Source organism: Carassius auratus, chromosome 3, assembly GCF_003368295.1.
Source record: "Carassius auratus strain Wakin chromosome 3, ASM336829v1, whole genome shotgun sequence".
NCBI classification, from domain to species: Eukaryota; Metazoa; Chordata; class Actinopteri; order Cypriniformes; family Cyprinidae; genus Carassius; species Carassius auratus.
Genome location: NC_039245.1, coordinates 18,848,903 through 18,866,350, shown reverse-complemented (window position 1 = coordinate 18,866,350; position 17,448 = coordinate 18,848,903). Strand labels below are relative to the sequence as shown.

The 17,448-nt window shown below is 41.5% G+C and overlaps 2 protein-coding genes across 10 annotated transcripts in view; one reads left to right on the top strand and one right to left on the bottom strand.

The window, feature by feature from the left end:
• Window positions 1-102: 102 nt before the first annotated feature.
• Window positions 103-15,996, bottom strand: LOC113049592 (ELAV-like protein 3). 7 transcript variants are annotated; one of them, XM_026212064.1, is made up of 7 exons: window positions 15,567-15,996; window positions 9,795-10,011; window positions 9,592-9,695; window positions 6,742-6,895; window positions 6,183-6,411; window positions 5,724-5,762; window positions 103-5,097 (listed from the first exon to the last, which is right to left on the bottom strand). In XM_026212064.1, the coding sequence occupies exons 1-7, from the start codon at window positions 15,573-15,575 to the stop codon at window positions 4,749-4,751; spliced, it is 1,101 nt and encodes a 366-aa protein (XP_026067849.1). In that variant the 5' UTR covers window positions 15,576-15,996; the 3' UTR covers window positions 103-4,748. The 7 variants fall into 7 exon arrangements, with proteins under 7 accessions (XP_026067849.1, XP_026067859.1, XP_026067867.1 ...); XM_026212074.1 differs by having other exon boundaries at window positions 6,183-6,408; XM_026212082.1 differs by having other exon boundaries at window positions 103-5,076; window positions 15,567-15,995.
• Window positions 14,047-17,448, top strand: part of LOC113049576 (dedicator of cytokinesis protein 7-like) — a 59,955-nt gene continuing 56,553 nt past the window's right edge. For 2 of the 3 annotated variants that reach the window (XM_026212041.1, XM_026212031.1), the window contains exon 1: window positions 14,048-14,269. In XM_026212041.1, the coding sequence (XP_026067826.1) occupies window positions 14,064-14,269 (206 nt within the window). In that variant the 5' untranslated portion in view covers window positions 14,048-14,063. Of the gene's footprint in view, window positions 14,270-17,448 lie in introns of all 3 variants that reach the window. The other variant, XM_026212021.1, reaches the window with a different exon arrangement.

The window sequence follows — 17,448 nt, the reverse complement described above, 5'->3', positions numbered from 1 at the left end:
CGGTTTATTAATTAAACATGATTACATTGGATGAAGAACCCCCCCCCCCCCCCCCCCGAATCCTCCTCCTCCAAAGAAAAAAAACGGACACATACAAAACTCTGAGATTCATATCTTTTATTTGTTTTCTGGCATGTAAAGTACAAATAATTAAACAATTCCATGAAAAATTCCTCAAGCGTCTTCAGCTGAAATCCCAGTAATAAATATCCTAAACTAAACTGAAAGGTTTATTATTTTTTTTCCCCATTGTTATGTGTTTCTCTTTGTTTGTTCAGGTTTGGAAGTATGAGATTTTTTATTCGTGACACACAGACACTGAGATCAGGAGTTCTGCTTTTGATCTTTTATTAAAACATTTATTGTTGTTCGTTTGTTTTAGTCCGTTATTGTTCTGTTATTCCTGGAAAATGGTTTCAGAAGAAGTTTGCTAAGTAACTCTGTGTCCCTCCTAAATTAACTGACACGAAATACAACTGGTTGAGAAACAGAGTGACCACTGACCCCTTTATCTAGCTCAGCGCATCGCCTGCCCCGTCCCGTCTCCCCCGCTGCGCTTTCTTCGCCCACGTCTGCTAAACGTTGTGCTCTAGTCTTCCCACTGACTGTTTTATTTTCTAGACCACTCTCTTAGTTTGTTTCATGGCTTTATGGCAGCGGGTGAGAGGTTTTGGTGAGGGACACTGAACCTAGGGACTAGCTGCAGGTCTAGACCGTAGACCGGACCGCGCCTCGACCCCCCGCCCTGCCCCGGGCCCTAGCTGACTCGCTTTGGGGTTCTGAATGTGGCTGGAAAAACAAGACTGTGATTTAGATTAAATAATCAAAAGGTTTTCATTTAACAAGACAAACAAAACACAGGCATTAAAGGCATAACAACTAGCACACAGCATGTATGTTTATACACTTCAATTAGTTTAATATAGCAGTGCATTCTTTGCCTATGAAGAACTTTTCCAAATTGTAATTCTAAAGCAGTTTTGTTGTTTTATTTTTTTGATCTATTTGTTCCCTTTAAAGAAAAACAAAAAGGTGTAACCACATTTTGGCAAAATGAAAAGTATTTAAACTTGCAAATATAATGAAATAAACCATAAATATACACAAAAACATACTTTCATACGAGGCAATAATAATAATCATAATAATGATAATAAATAGTTTTTTAAGTTAACAATAAGTTAAAACTACAAGCTTAAAGTCGCCCAAATAATACAAGTTCATTGGCGCTATATTGATTTTTTTTCTTTTTTCAGTTTAAATCATTTATGTTGCAACGAAAGCTACCACAGACTTTTACAAAACACAATTAAACACATTTTGATTGAAAATAAATAAGTCTAACTAATTCTAAAACCTGCATACACTAATAAATAATGGAAACAAATATAAGAAACCGTACCCAATAAAAGGAACCAAAACTAAATATCCGACCCACGTGTGTCCTCTATGGCAACACCAACAACACAAATACGCTAAGTTAACATGTGATTCTGATATGTAAAGTAAAGCAATAACTTACAGGAAAAAATGATATTCTGAAATCAACATGGGCTAAAACCGGTGAAATTTTAGACAGTATTCCATACACGGTCTTTTAGAATTGCTCTTCTCGGTACCATAGATGGCTGTTTGTTTTAGCTTGCATGGTCAGAGCACTGTTAAGGGCATGGAGGAAGGGATAATGGACATTTTTAGAGACCAGAGCTCTCGGTGCTTGTTTGATTCTTCTAATGAATCTGTTAGTTAACACTTCTTTTTTTTTTCATTTCGTTGTTGTTCATTACATTTGATCCTTTCACTATTCTGCAAACCATTTCAGTGTGAGGTTTAATTTCTTTTTTTAAAAATATATATATCTTTTGTTCTCAGTCAATATAAAAACGAAGCACATTGCACTTACTGTTCCATAGGAAAGATGTTTCTTTTTTCTTTTTTTTGTCTTTTTTTTATGATTATTATTGTAGTTGCTCAAGCGGTGCAGTATGTTTGCTTCCTGCAATTGTCCCTGGCTCTCTGAGGGGACGGGGGAGAGGTGTAGATAAAGAGTTCGTTGGGACACTCTATAAACCTCCCTATGGTCACCTGTGCACTACAGGGTTGTCCTGGTCACTGTATCTACCCCATCGCTCATTTTAGAGGGTGAACCAATCTTTACGTCTAGGATATTTGTCCCCTCTAGGGCACACCACCGATGAGTTCCAGGATAATTTAGCGTTAGCGAAAGAAAAATGTGTTGCGATGTTAATGTGGCGTAAGCTGAGAGGGCTTAGTTCAAGGTGTATCCCAGTTGTGATACAATGGGAATGCTTAGAGACACTTTGATATGTGTTGTGTGTGTGTGTGTATGTGTATATGTGTGTGTGCGGTGGCACTTTTTTCCCTTCATCAGTGACAAAGCTAAGATCCCTTGGTTGGTTAGTGCTTGTGCAAAGGAGCAAAATTAGGTGTCGATGATGTAATGGTGGAATACAGAAGATGTGTTGAGCGTGAATTAAATAAAAACGAAAAAATCTAGACTGTACTATGATAGACACTTGCTAGTTGTGTTGACATACTGGCGAATACAGTTCGTTATGGATTATTGTGTGAGGATTGATTACATTGATAAGTGCAGCTACATTAAGTCAATTTGTCACTTCTTTTTGTGCACTGAACATGCTGAAGCGTTAAGGTGAATCTTCTTGTTTGTTTTTGCCAATACAAGATGAGATGCTCTGGGTGTTTAATGTGACGTCATTTCAAGCTTCACTGCACCGTCATTGAAGCAACGCTTGATTTATTTCTTCACTACTCTTCCTGCGTAATGCACACATGTACTTATCTGCTCAATCTTTTTTTAAATGTTTCATATGTTTCTCTTTTTGATTTTTTTTTTGTATTTTTGAAAATGAAATGGATTCACTGCATGTAAATCTGAGTCCCCAGCCCTCCGATCCCCTCCCTTACACCGCAGACTGGCCCTAGCTCTCTCCCCAAAGTTGAAAAACTCTGAAAATAAAAGCCATGCGGTGTGTCCAAAGATTTCCACAGTTTAAGAATCTGTAAAAATGTTGCACAAGGTCTTGTTTTTTCTTTTCTCGTAGATATAAAAATATATTAATCTCTAATGTAATCCTTTCAAAGAGATCATTGTCCTCTTTGGCTAACACAGCGTTATTTAGAAAAGCAAAATGTCACTTGATTTGAACACACATTTACACCTTTCAGTTCTGTTCTGCATATAGTGTGAAGGTTTGCGATTTTACAGCAATGTCTCTCCCCATGGAACAGTTATCGTTTGTTTTATCACAGGGCTGTGGACAGCTTGGGCATTGTCTTTAATGTATCTAGGACATTTTTCATTTATAAGATGACTATTAAAAAAAACATTTTGTGTTGCTCATGTGGCTGCGACTTGCTATAAAGGGCCTTGAAGACACAAAATGTGATTTATTTGTATTTATTTATTTTTTGCTTGATATGTAGCTGGTTAGATATTTAGGGGCTGCTAAAACTGGTCTGGGAAAACGAATTATAATGCAATTCTGTTTAGTGAATGGAGCTAAATGTATCTAAGAAGTTATGAAGACCAAGGACGACCAATCCCAGTGGCCCCTGACCTTCATAACAGCTCACTCTCCATAAAATAGGCAGCTCAAAGAGCTGACACACAGCCTTTCCTATTCTTGAGCCATTCAAACCTCTTTAAAATGATCTAATAAGGTTCTGGATTCCGCAGTCGTCCTTCGTAATTGGTTTAAAAGACTTTAAAAAGAATTCCAAATGCCATCGCCATGGGAACACTGTCGAAATGCCCCTAGTTACACAGACAACTGCATGTGGTGGAATTGATTCTAAATTCTAACGATATAAAACTCAGAGTGGAACGATGTGAGGAGATTCTAGGTCGCCATGTTTTGTGATGTTTCGCTATGCCCTCCAGTGGAGGTGCATATGTGCATTCGTGTGTGTGCGTGTGTGAGTGTCTCTGTGATGAACGTTGTCTTTCGGTGTGCTGAAGTGATTGTGATGGCCCCCGGGTGACCTCTCGATTTGAGACTACCAGTTTGTTCAGAGGCTGTTGGGTTGGACCTCAAGTAAGGAGTGTGTTGCGCCATAAGGCAAGGTTGCAACCAAATGTAGAGCCAGGAAACCGTAATCAAAGTTCTAGAAAATGCTTACATATTTGGCTATTATAACCACCTTAAATGTTGAATATATAGTTATATCATAATATATATAAGAGAACACTGTTTAATAATTTTCCTCTTAAAAAAAAAAAAAAAGATTTAAATCACTGATTCAAAATGCCCAAGTGTAAAAATGTGACTACATCCTCTGAAGCCAGACAGGAGAGTAACGGGGGCAAGATTTCGGGTAAATTGCACATATTTGATTAACTTTGAACTTTTGATTTTCCTTTCATTGACTAGTTCTCTTACTTTGCCTGAATTAAATTAAATCTCTGCAGACATTCTCTGTCACATTCGTTAGACTGTCCCTCCTCAAGGATTTCCCCAGCTCTGCCTCGCAACTCTGCTAATTCAATTCAGGCAAATGCTGGCACGGACTAGCATGTTGTGTAAAGAGAAAAGAAAAATGACTCTACTTGTGTATTTTTGCTCATAATAACTAAACGTGTGTGTGTATGTGTGTGTCGAATGTGTGTTAGAGAGAGACTCAGTCCAGGCCCATGTAAAGTGAATGTACAGGGAGCTCAGTAGCTCCCCCTGCATGTTAAAGAGCAGTAGTGACTAGGCCTTCCTTCAAGCCTTGTGCTGCTTGCTGGTCTTGAAGGAGACCTGCAGCACCCGGTCGCCCAGGCGGTAGCCGTTCAGGCTGGCGATAGCCATTGCTGCCTCGTCGTAGTTGGTCATGGTGACAAAGCCAAAGCCCTTACATTTGTTGGTGGTGAAGTCACGGATGACCTTGACGTTTGTGACGGCGCCGAACGGTCCGAAGAGCTGCCACAGGACGCTTTCGTCGGCTTCTGGGGACAGGTTGTAGACGAAGATGCACCAGCCGGCTCCGGTGGGCCCGGTCAGGTTGACGCCGGCTAGACTGGTCATGCTGTCAATGGTTATGGGGGAGAATCTGGGGACGAAAGAAGGAGAGCTACCATGGGTGTCATTCTGAAGTTCAGCACAGCGTGCCTCTCATTAACACATGTTCCTGCCATTATGGACTCTTTGAGGACCGGACACTCGATCTCCACAGCCTTAAATAGGTAAACAAAAACAAAACAAAAAAAAAACTATTGTATTAACTAGGATGACCAAACCAAACTCTAGTCCCTGTTTGAAATAGGACAGAATTCACAATGTCCAACAAAATCACGATACTTAGCAAAACAGAAACCTAGAGAGGGATGAAGGCAAATCAGAAACAAATCAACGGAAAATTTGAATGAACAAAGGAGACGCAAACAGAATCTTGTATGTCCATGCTGGTGGAAAAAATACATTAAAGCAACCAAAACTGAAAAAAATAATAAAGTTAGTTCAATACAGAAATACATACAAATCAGTTCAATCAAGGAACCAACCAAAAGAACAAAAAGGTGCAACAAAGCCATGCCAGAATGTCCTGCTGTGATATCAGCTACGTCAGTCTACGCTACTAAGTGTTTTCTCCAATCTGTTATGGTAATGCTAAAGTCAGCAGGCGTTATTCTGGGCACTTTGTTTGAGCTTGTTTAGGCATGGATGCTTTTGAAAGGACACCTTTTTTTTGGAAATTACCTCTTGACTCCATAGCTGGCGTTTAGTAAATTGTCGAGTCTGCAATGCAAGAGGGAGAGTGACGGAGGTGAAGATATTAGTTGCATAATCCAACAACGAGCAAAGAGTTTTCAAGCAGCAACTTCAGCCACCAGGGGGAGCTCTTTACTGGGCACCGCATCCACCAATCAGCAGGCGGCGGCTGGCCCATCACACTGATGCAGTGCTTACAAAGCCCTCGGGCGATGGTCTGAGAGTACTGCGATGAATTCTTGTGAATGCATCCATGCCGTGACTGAGTCACATGCAGTGTTTTCTCTCTAAGCAGGGCCAGTTCTTTTAAAAATTTACGCACTGCCTCAGACTCATTGTGATTTGTCAAAATCCCCCTGATGGTGTGAATGTGCTGCTGTTTAAAGGAAAACCGTCAGAGGAAGAGTAGGGAGCATTAGGGTTGTGGGCTGTAGGTGGGAGCAGTACCTGAAGCGCTGAGTCTGGTGGTGCAGAGGGCCAGTGAAGCGGCGAGCAGCTGTCTGGTAAAGCTGGGTAAGCAAGGCCTGTCCCGTTTTCTGACTGGGATTGTTGGCGAACTTCACGGTGATGGGCTCGGCGGCGCCCAGCGGCTTTTGACCATTCAGGCCTTTGATGGCTTCCTCGGCCTCATTTCTTTTGTCAAACCGGATGAAGCCTACTCCGCGCGATATACCTGCTCCAAACAGAAGGCAAGGCAATGTTAGCACCGTCACACTAATGAATGGCAGATAAGATTTATTTATTTATTATTAAAATGCACGGATGAATAATGCATTATTCTGAATTTCAATAGGCATATTTGACATTACTTGAGGTTGTACTGTTTTAATTTGATCTATTTAAATTAAAAAAGCATTTCTAATTTTAATTTCATTTAGTTGAACCTAACATATAACTAAAACTAAAACATATAGCTTCTTTTTTGCGTCACAGCCAGAGCTTAAAATAGATTTGTAATCCTCCCCCAGGGTCCCTACGCTGTTAGTGGAAGTGAGGTAACGTTTACCTGTGACCTGGTCTACCAGGATGCGTGAGGTGATGATCCTTCCATACTGGGAAAACAACTGCTCCATGTCTTTCTGACTCATGGTTTTGGGCAGCCCGCTCACGTACAGGTTGGCATCGCGTATGGAAGCTGAGCTTGGTCTGGCATAGGACACCTACATTACACACACACACACACAAAACAAGGAGCTGCAGTTTAGGATTTCTTTTAATAGAAATATTAAGAAGCATGCATCAAGACAGCTGTGACAGTCCTAAAACTCTCAGCAGTGCAAACTTTCAAGTGTAGTCGAAGCAGATATGTCACAGCACTGCTACGCTCAAAGGCGAGACATCCGCCCACTCTCTCTCATCCCTCCTTCCTTGAAATCCACGTCTCTTACTTCACTCGAACCAAACCTGGTTCCCTTATTAAACGCTACTTCAGCTTCACTCTGCTCCTGACAGCAGAAACACGAGCCCACTCTCACATTCACTCCCCCCATCCCTACCCCACCCAAATGAATCAACACCCTCTATGCTGATTTGATATCATGGGCTGTTATTCTAGCCAGTGATTTTCCACAAGACAGCAGTATTTAGAACCTGTTCCGCTTCGGGACGTGTCATGTAATATCAAGTCCAATTAGACATTTATTTTGATGTTTAAATATTCATCTCATTTTTATATTCCTTTCTATATTTCTTAAAAGTCCCCTACCGTGCCGTCTTGGTCAAATTTGGGATGCGAACAGATTTTTCTCATGAAATATGTATATTTATGAGTTTCTGGTTGGAAGGGGCTGATTTTGATTGATGGTGTCAGTGTGTGTGCATGTGGGGTTTTTTTTAGATAAAGAGATTGGCTCCCTCCTTCTCCATCTCTCCTTTGTCAAGGGGAAACTGCTCCTCTGGCAACCAGCGATATCAAGTAAACAGATTACAAGATGTCCAGCGCCCCTGACAACTCCCCAACACACGTCCACACAAAATACCCCATGAAAAAAAAAAAACAAAAAAAAAAAACAAAAGCAAATCAAACAAAAAGCACAGTATCAATTCATGTTAATGGAAATGTGGCGCACACACTTTCTGAAAACTCTGGAATATTCTAGTATGTTTGTTTTTGTTCAACAGTATTACAATTAATACTTCTCATTTATACTTGGACATGTTTTATCTAGGATTTAAATTTGTATTATTCAATGTATTTTTATTATATTTGTGATCTATAGTTGATTTACTTTATATTGCATATTTAATATATACTTCATATATTTTTCAGACAAATTATATTGCCATGTAATGTTAATAATAATAATATATAACACAAATAATAATATAATGTTCTTTTTATTGTTTTTCTAAACATTTAGAGTGACATACAGTCTTTTTACCAATTGTCTTTTTTAAACCAATTTACTTATATATTGTTTTATTATATAATTTAATTAACTTTATATTGCATGTAAAATACAATACATATGATGTTCTATAATTTGTCTAAACATTTATAGCACCATATAGCCTTATACTCTTCATACTAGTTTTTACATATATAATTTATAATTTATCTAATATAATGATTTTTTTTTCCGTCTGTAACCTTTTTATTCAATAATGGGCCAAGCATTTCATTTCTTTCTTTTCAACACACATTTGCATACTTGAATCTGATGACCTTTATGTAAGCAATTACAGCAAGAGAAAAAAAAAGTTAATCTAGGAAACTTGTTTTTATCATAAACAGGGTTCTATTTTAAATGTGTTTAAGCCATTTTATGACGCCCAACCAAGTTGCATGTTTCGCCATGAGACCTTGGCACAATGATGTGTTTTTCCACCATATGTGTGTTTGCGTCTTGCAGGCCAGTATGACTAAGCAGCGGTATTGTTGAGGTAGGGGTGTAATTGTGCAGTGAGTGGGTGAGTGTACAGCAGAGACTAGAGGGGGGAGATGTATTGGAGGGATGGGATGCTGCCCCATAATTAACCCTCTCCCTGTCTCTCCCACAGTACAGATGGTGCCTGCAGCCCATATGGCCCCTAATCCTGTCATTGGCATTCGGCTCCTTCCTAGTCTTTGCTCCTACGCCCCGTCTCCCTCCCTCATTCACGCCCTCCCTTCCATCCTCACTATCGGCTCCTTACCTTTATAACAGTGCTGTATTGACATGGAAAATATGACATTTGCCCAGCTTAAGGATTTGAGGGCAGTGGGCACACGAACGTTGTGGCAAAGCTGGATGAATGCACTGAACAAACAAGACGATTAGGACAATTATTCACCAAATAACTGTGTGCTATGGTTTCAAATTAGACTAGGGAATGAAACTGCTCTGATATGAAACATTGTCATCTTGGCCTGTCATATGATTTACATGCATATGCCTAATATGAGCACATGCAAACCTACACTAAGTCTGTGAAAGCTGCTTAACTGCTGATTCTTTGCCTTGGCTTTGATGTGTGGTGATCAGGTGGAGGAGCAGACCGACTGTTTAATGTCATGCTTTCAGAAGCCCAGGCAGACCTTTCCCCACCCCAAAACCCAGCTGAATTGGGGACAAAGAAGGCCCTAATTAGCCAAGATTGAAGGCAGATGGGGCTCTCTGTGTTGACCTCCAAGCCGCACATTGCGTCTCACTAATTACATTTCCATCACAATCAACTCTGTGCACAACCCTTTGCTTTCTGACCTCCACTTTTTCTTTTCTTTTGCTCCTTTTGTACCCACCACCAATTCCTCCCCTGCCCCTCCCATTCTCCTCCCCTCCTGCTGTCACGTCTGTATTGGGCTCTATGTGCTTTATTTCTCTACTTTCTCCCCATCGAGTGATTGAAGAGCGTGGGCTTCATGAGCTACTCTTACCTTGATTGTTTTGGTCTGCAGTTTGAGACCGTTGAGCGTGTTGATGGCCTTGTCGGCATCGTTGGGATCCACATAGTTTACAAAGCCATAGCCCAAACTCTGGCCTGGAATAATACAAATGAGAATGCATTGGAATGCATGCATTGGACCCTTGCTTTGATGCTAATATCCCTTACTGAATCAAGACCAAATTGCATGGTTACCTGTAATCTTGTCTCTGACTAATTTGCAGGACTCGATTTCTCCGATACTGCCGAAAAGGCTCTTGAACTCCTCTTGGGTCATGTTCTGAGGCAGGTAGTTGACGATCAGGTTGGTTTTGCTGTCGTCTGTGGCGCCATTAGTGCTAATGACAGGGCCGTTAGGCAGGCTAGTTCCACTCGGACCATTGGACACCTGGGTTTCCATGGTGCTGATTATCTGCAGGTGGAAAAATGACAAATGACACTCTAAGATGGTGCAGTTTGGGTGAAAACGCATACATTGAGGGGCGTAATGCTTGGCATACTGGTTGAGAGGTTACAAATCAATGCATCTGAGTGGTAGAGGGCTATAGAAGAGAACAATATCCCACAATATCCCCCCTCCCCTCCTCCTCTGACATCCTCCCTCACTTCAACTCTCTCCATCAGCCCCTGGCCCTGCAGATGTCACAGTCCTTTCACTCTTTCCCAGCCCCCTTTATGCTATCCAGGGTCATTCAGCGTTACATCACAAGCCTCTAAGAGGATGGGCATGAAAGTTCATGTAAATGCTAAAACTACGTTTTTTACATTTCCTTTTAAGAAAATGCAGTTCAGATGAATAAAGATCAATTGATACCTTGTTTATGTGAAAAGCATGAGTGTGTGCATATGTCTGGGTCTTGGGTTCATCCATTTTGCTGTGGAGTACAACATGATGCTTAATTTGGCCTATAGGGGATTTTCAAAGAACAGATGTATGAAGGTTTTAGACGCTACTTTAGTCTTTAACGTTCCCTTTCTGTCCCAACGCACAACTGGAGTGGTGCTCTGCACCGTACCATAAGCGATCTGTCATTTTTATCTCTTTTGTAATTTTTTTTTCTTCATATTTTTCCCAAGGCTGCTACTCTCCAGAATTTACAAATTGGCATATGTAATGTATGTTCATGTATTAGTCATCCTTAGTTGACTGAAAGCACTCTTTCCCAGTGAACAGCCCCTGGGGTGGAACAGGGTGTCTCACCAACTTAATTAACAATGCATCCGCAATCTTTTTGTTTTGAGTCCCACAATCAACAGGCAGAATGATATGTTACAAGTCTCTCTCTCTCTTTTTTTTTATTTTTATGATCTTTCCAGGAAAGTAATTGGAAATACATTAAATTGTATCTGATATCTAATTAAGCATTTTATTTTACAATGTTTGTTCAGTTGCACAGGTGAATTTATAGTAGTATGGGAAGTTTGATCCTTTGTTCTCCCTTCAGTATTGCCTCTTCCTCTCATCTCTCTGAAACGCACTTCTTCCTCTCATCTCTTTCTTCAGTGGAATGATTTATTCTTGCCTTGAGCCTTACCTCTAACCAGGTTGCCCAGGTAACAGCAGCTTGACGACTGTTGCTATTGGCTGGCTTCTTGACTTTTAGCAAAGCTCGCATGTATGTGTGTATATTCGAGCGCTCGGTTAAAATCACTTTTTATCTTGCATTAATAAAATAAGCTTTCGGGGCAGCCAGAATTTATATCTCAAGCAAATTGACACTGACAAGGAGAAAGCTCAGAGAGCTGAGTTATTAAAGCACTGCAAACATGGATCTAGGCAAAACTGACAATTTCAGTGTCACCCGAGCAGGAATTTCCAAGGAAAGGGTGTTCGTTTGATCACAAATGGGGATAAAATGGCATTTTTTGCTTGGACAGTAGCCCATAGCCTGTATAGCCTGGGAAATATCTCGGGTTTAGAAAGTAAACTCAGACAGGCACTGTCTACGTGTTGCCACAAACAGAGTGAGTCTTGACACAAAGTGACAGGATCAGGGCAAACGGGATTCATGAACTGAAGTAAACCTCCCTATGGCAAGCCACCCATCCTCAGAGATGAATGTAGTGAGTTACAAAATGCACAGGCTCTTCGACCACACAGACTGACACGTACACTATCCTACAGCCCAGATACTGGCACCAGCACAGCAGAGATAGAGGTGGAAGATCACTTCATCCCAAAATACATGATTCACAGAGACAGGCGAGAGACTGCTTACTGCTGGATTTCCTACCACAGCGCTGCCTAAACATCACACATCTTATCAACTGTCCCTGAATTAAAGCTATTAAAAATAAGCCTTACAAAGCAAAACATGGCCACAGAGCGGGCTTTGACATTCCCATCCCAGCCTGTACTTTTCTATTTCAAGGAGAGTTCTCCCTCAATATTTAATGCACCGCATCAGCATCGCCTACACGAGGGCCCAGACTTGCACACAAACAAGAGCCCTGCATCCCATGAGCAAAACCTGTTACCTTCCCACCAGCGCACAAATAATGATAAATGACTGCAAAGATTCCTCTTAGTGAGTCTCCAATGAGAGTGTGCTGAAATGACCATCAAGCCTTGTCAATCAAAAGAAGGTTTTTTTTATTTTTTTTATTTTTTGTCATGTTGAATGACACAATATACAAATGTAAGAAAAAACATAGCTTTATTATAGAAAACCCACTTGGTTTAGCTGCCACCATTTTTTTCTTGGGAGATAAATCAGACCGACTTCAGTATAAATGTAGATTACTTTAAAATATTACAGTAAATTAAAATGCATTAACGCATCATGCCAGAAAACGTATTAAAAGATAAAAATAAAAACAGGCCTGAAATCAGCATGAGATAAAAAGCAATCTGTCTGTGAAGACTATCCACTCGCGTCACTTCCTTAATGTCCCTGTGCAGGGAGGGAGCCATTTTCTTAAAATAAACACAGTCTTGCACAAGATCCGGCGAGGTAAACAAATAAAGCATAAGGCTGATCTAATCTGTAGCCTAGCTGTATGTAACATGTCAACATCAATTTGCAGACTGCCAGGGTAGCGATTCCCAGTTTTATCCGTTAACGTTAGGCTATGGAAAAATGAATCTGTGCTCGTGACATTGCTGACGCCTAATCCAGACTTTAATTTTATCATTTCTAATTCATAAACGTAGCTACGTGTCTGGACGGGCCTCCTGACTGAAATGGGAATGTTGGATTGCCAATAGGCCGTTTCAGTAACAGATTACAGGATTATCCTAAACAAAGGGCATTAGCCACACTCTCACTGCAGCTTAAGGGATCACAGTGGCAGCTGTAAAACAACAGGACACAAGTCAAAACTGAACGGATAAATCCTTTGCTTTGTTGTTTATTTTTGTCGGTGAATTGGGTTAATTTAACTCGTGGAAGAAAAAAAATCTGCAGCGCGAAAGAGCATTGATTTATCACGCGAATTCACACGTCTCTCTTGTATTCCCCCAAATAGCGTTATTTTATTTAAAAACAGTTTTTATGCCTTTTTAAAAATAATTAGTTTTATAATTCTACAAGAACGCCAGAAACGTTTAGCGGGAAGAAAAGGCGCTAGCGGTATCCCGGTATTCCTGTTCGGTCGCTATCCAGAGTGCTGAATCCGGGAGTGGCTCAACACGCACAACTACCTACAAAACATCCTTGGTGTCGCGCGCTCCGTTTTATCAAGTGGACATTAAGCTCTTGATGTCGTCTTCATAAATAAACACGTTTACGAATCGTTAAAACTCGTTATCCTCTCGTCCTTTGATTGGACAAGTGCGCGTGTGCTTCTGTGGGCATTCACAAATCCGAGCTCCTTTTTGCTGAATAAACGTATTGACACGAGCGAACAAAAGAGCCACCCGTTCCTCCTCTACAGAGACCGTGGCAGCACTATGAATATTAATGTAAACAGTGGCGCTTTGTGTCGAGGCCAGAGGCTGCGGGACTCTCCGGGAACAATGAACATTGCAACTGTCTTCACTTCTTCACTGCTATTCTACAAGACAATTTTAAAATAACGAAAATTATAATAATAACAAACGTAATTAAATGTACATTTAAATAATGTCATCAAATAAATGCCTCTAGCTAATTATGTAACAACTGTATAATATTCTGTTCTAGGTAAGTTAGCTGACAGTTTTTTCTTCTTAACCGAAATCCATATTTAAGTGGCCTGGTCGTAATATTTAACAATTATAATTTGATTATTATTGGCTGTAATATTAGTTTCTGTAGCCTAGGCTACTAGATCTGTTCAAAATAATCACCGTTTAAATTCATAATAGACGAGGTCTGTGATTCTGTAACGTTCGTAACGGCTTCCCTTGACCGCCCACAAATACTGTCAAACGTGTTTTTTTTTTAAACGCTGTGTTATTATTTAATTGACAAACTCTTTATTAGCGATAAATGGCGAGCTCGTGTGTTCAGACGGATGTGTTGTGTTGTGCATCTCGCTGTGATGTCCTTGTCCTTGAATTGCGTATCTGCTCCTGGAGAAGGTTATCTGACTCAACGGTTTTACGAGCTTGGCACTGCGGTAGAGGCTCGTGCTCACGGAGGACTGCGGAACAACATGCCGAGAGGCCCGTCATTCATTCATCACACCATCTACCGAGACTTAAAACGAAAGAGAAGCGCGTCGTTTCGCATCGCCTTTTGTTTGAGGTCAGTCTAACACAAGGCAGGCTGTCCTTCACAGCAGACGAATATAACGTTACTGATTTGTGAGGACCAGAGGCCTCTAACCTCAAACGCAAAATGTTGTGTGGCTGCCAAATGTTGAGTGTAATTTCCAAAGAGCGTTCAAATTAATTAGGCTATTACTAAACGAGTCTCCAACCAGGGTTTAGTAGCTATTATCACATTTTTCGGACAAGAAACAAAGACGGTCATCCTGAAAATACGCCTCGTGTAGAGCAGGCCTGAAGAATTAAACGTCATTAATTAATCTTAGCATATTAAACAGTCACCCGTGGGTCCGTTTCAAATACCTGCTCGTATTCAAATAAGCTGTTTTTTGTTCATTTTTACACAGAGCAAATGTACGTGGAGATAGTGGTTCTGTGCGAGTGCCAGCATCGCTGATTTCTATTGGAGAAGACACGCCCAAAACGCTTTCCCTAAAGGCCTTTGTATTCCCTTCCTAATGCTTATTTACACACTTCGGTGTATATATGTGTATATGAAAAATGAACTCACTAAGATATCGATAGAAATGTGGGATATTTAGCCGTTCCCATACATCACATGACATCTCGCAGTTTCCTCTCTCGCGGTCTCTTATATATAGCATCGCAAGCCTTAGGAATTTCGTCCTGCCTGATTCAATCCCAACTAACAGATGCATAACATCTCCCCTCCCCCTCTGAGTGACTCGACCCTTTCCTTTGCCTTTGCTCTTCGATGGGCTCTCAGCATCCGAGGCGTCGTGTTTTGTCTCGAGCATCCTTCCCGAGCCAGGAGTGTGCCCTCTCACGCCCTTCTTCTGCCTCCGCCGCACCTCAGCTATTTCTGAGGAATTCCTCAGCGCTCTTTGTTAACAATGGCTAATTATCGCTTGCACGCGTTTAATTAGCGGATGTAGGAATACATGCATGTTGCGAAGGGTACTTTACGTATTACGATTGATGACGAATGCCTTGTAAGGAAAGGAGAAAGCAATGTTTTGATTCTCTTCAGAAAGACAAGCGAGCTCGTCTGTAGCGATGCTCACGCATGCCTGTATCACATTACTTATACCCCGGGCTAATCGTTAATCTTGTTCACGGAATCCGCGATTAGATGCGCCAGTATGTTTGACCAAATGCTGTGTGTATGTTTTAGCTAGCTTGTATTTAAATACCCTATATTTTAAGATGAATTTTATATACTTGCTGTCTGTTTTGAGGGTGTTCAAACTGATTCTGTGGTGCTGATGCTGTTGTTGTTTTTCATGAGATAGACCGGAAAAGGGTTTACTTACAGTAACCATTCTTGAGCAACAAAGATGATATTGATCTAGGTCCTTCAATACACAGGTCTTCAGGCCGTCTTGCGGATATTACGCCGTGGATCGAGAACAGCAGATGTCAGGTTCCAAACGAAAAGAAAAAAAAAGAAAAAGGAAAAACGACAGTCTTCGGCAAGAAAGCTCAGCCCGTGCGATTGTAGTTTTCCTCAGCAGTGTGAAAATGAGGAGACGGGGGTTTTCTTCAGGACGATGATGAGTGAGAGATTTCTCTCCGTGTGGCGTGGGCGATGGTTCAGAAAAAAGAGAAGCAGTGATCCCCAGTAGGGTGTGTCCAGGGGAGGGTGTTGTGGTCTGCTGTTGTGTATTTCCCAGCTCCTCGCAGGCTCCTTCTGTGCCTCTGCTGCAATGTTCTTCTTTTATGTGTCCTTCTGGCTGGCAGAGCTTGCTTCTGATTGGCTAATTGTGCAGGGAGGGTACTACATGGCAGCCATTGCAATGCGCTCCTCTCCCATTATCCCCTTCACCATCACTCCACTCTTCCTTTTGCCCTCCCTTTCTTCCTGCCCCCCCCCTCCAAACACACATGCAGAGCTGAGTGAATAGAGCTCCACCTGCACTCCGAACAGATGGGTGCAGAAAAAGACAGGAGCCATGCTTTCGCCTTCTCTTTACCCCTCGTTCTCTCTCTCTCATCCTCTAGTTTTTTTCCTTTCTTGATTATTTGTCCTTGCAGCGCAGCTCTTCTTCTCAAATTTCATCTTTTCAGTCTGACGCGCTGCATTTCTACGAATGCTGTGCATGAGTCCGGCATTTGTTCACCGGCAGAATGGCTGTGCAAAGGCATAACTGTGTGAAGGTCATAACACGGCCCACTGTTTGAATACCTGCCTTTACTTGTTTAACAATTCCTATATTATCATGTCAGGTGTGTGTTGAATGCGTGTTACATAATCACACACGGCCAATGCTTACAATATGGATTAAGACATCATTTGGGTTATCAATGTCATATAGATGTCATGCATTATTAATGTTGTCGTATAATGTCATTGCCATAATGTCCAGAGACACCTAAAATCAGAGACTTGAGAATGAATGCACATGTCAGCTTATTGTTCCTCGTTGGAGCTGATATTAAACATTGAAACACACTGATTGCAGCGGTTGTTATTTCAAGCTCCCTTCCCCCTGTTTCCAGTCTCAGGGAGTGGGTAGAGCTCACTGAGACAGGCTGTTTGGTCTCATCTATAATGCATCTCCTGCCCCAGGACTTGATGTGTGACAAATGACCTATTTCTGCACAGACCCCCACAGGGCCCTGACCTGAGGGAGCACGCTCGGTGTATCTCTGTTACGCGGATGTCGCTGGCACTTTCATAGGTGCGGGTCTCTGTTGGGTGAAGTTGGAAGAGATGGTTGCAGAGCGTGCAGGTTTATGGAAATGTATGCTTTAGCCGATGAGGTGTGAGGGGGATGTCATTCCCACAAGAGGATGTGTTTATTTTAGTCTGTTTATGAGCGCGCTGGAGACCGTGGGTCGCTGGAACTCACCTACATCCGCATTGGCCTTGGGTGACCTTGTGGAAGTCGAGCGCTGTGTGCGCACACATCTTCAGCAGAAGTTCTCTGTGATTATGCAGATTGTAGACAGTCACAGCACAGGTATCAGACATCAGGAGTCAGAGAGGTACAGAGTGGGTGGTATTGTCGTTGGCGGGCAAATGCGCTGTAATGCAGATCAGAAAAACAGCATTTTCTCAACATGTCTACCCTGAGTAATAAACAGAATTATATATATTTTGGCTGATGAGTTCTTGGGAGATCACTGGAGATGGACGAGTGGGCAGGTGCGTTCAAACTCATTAACCTTTTGATAATCTCGATTGTTGTGCAT

Bases quoted from the DNA above. Each gene is read 5' to 3' on its own strand.
- LOC113049592 (XM_026212064.1), bottom strand. The intron at 9,696-9,794 runs GTAACCATGCAA...GTATTATTCCAG, and splicing joins AGTCAGAGACAAGATTACAG to GCCAGAGTTTGGGCTATGGC. The intron at 5,098-5,723 runs GTAATTTCCAAA...CACCCATGGTAG, and splicing joins GCCAGCTATGGAGTCAAGAG to CTCTCCTTCTTTCGTCCCCA.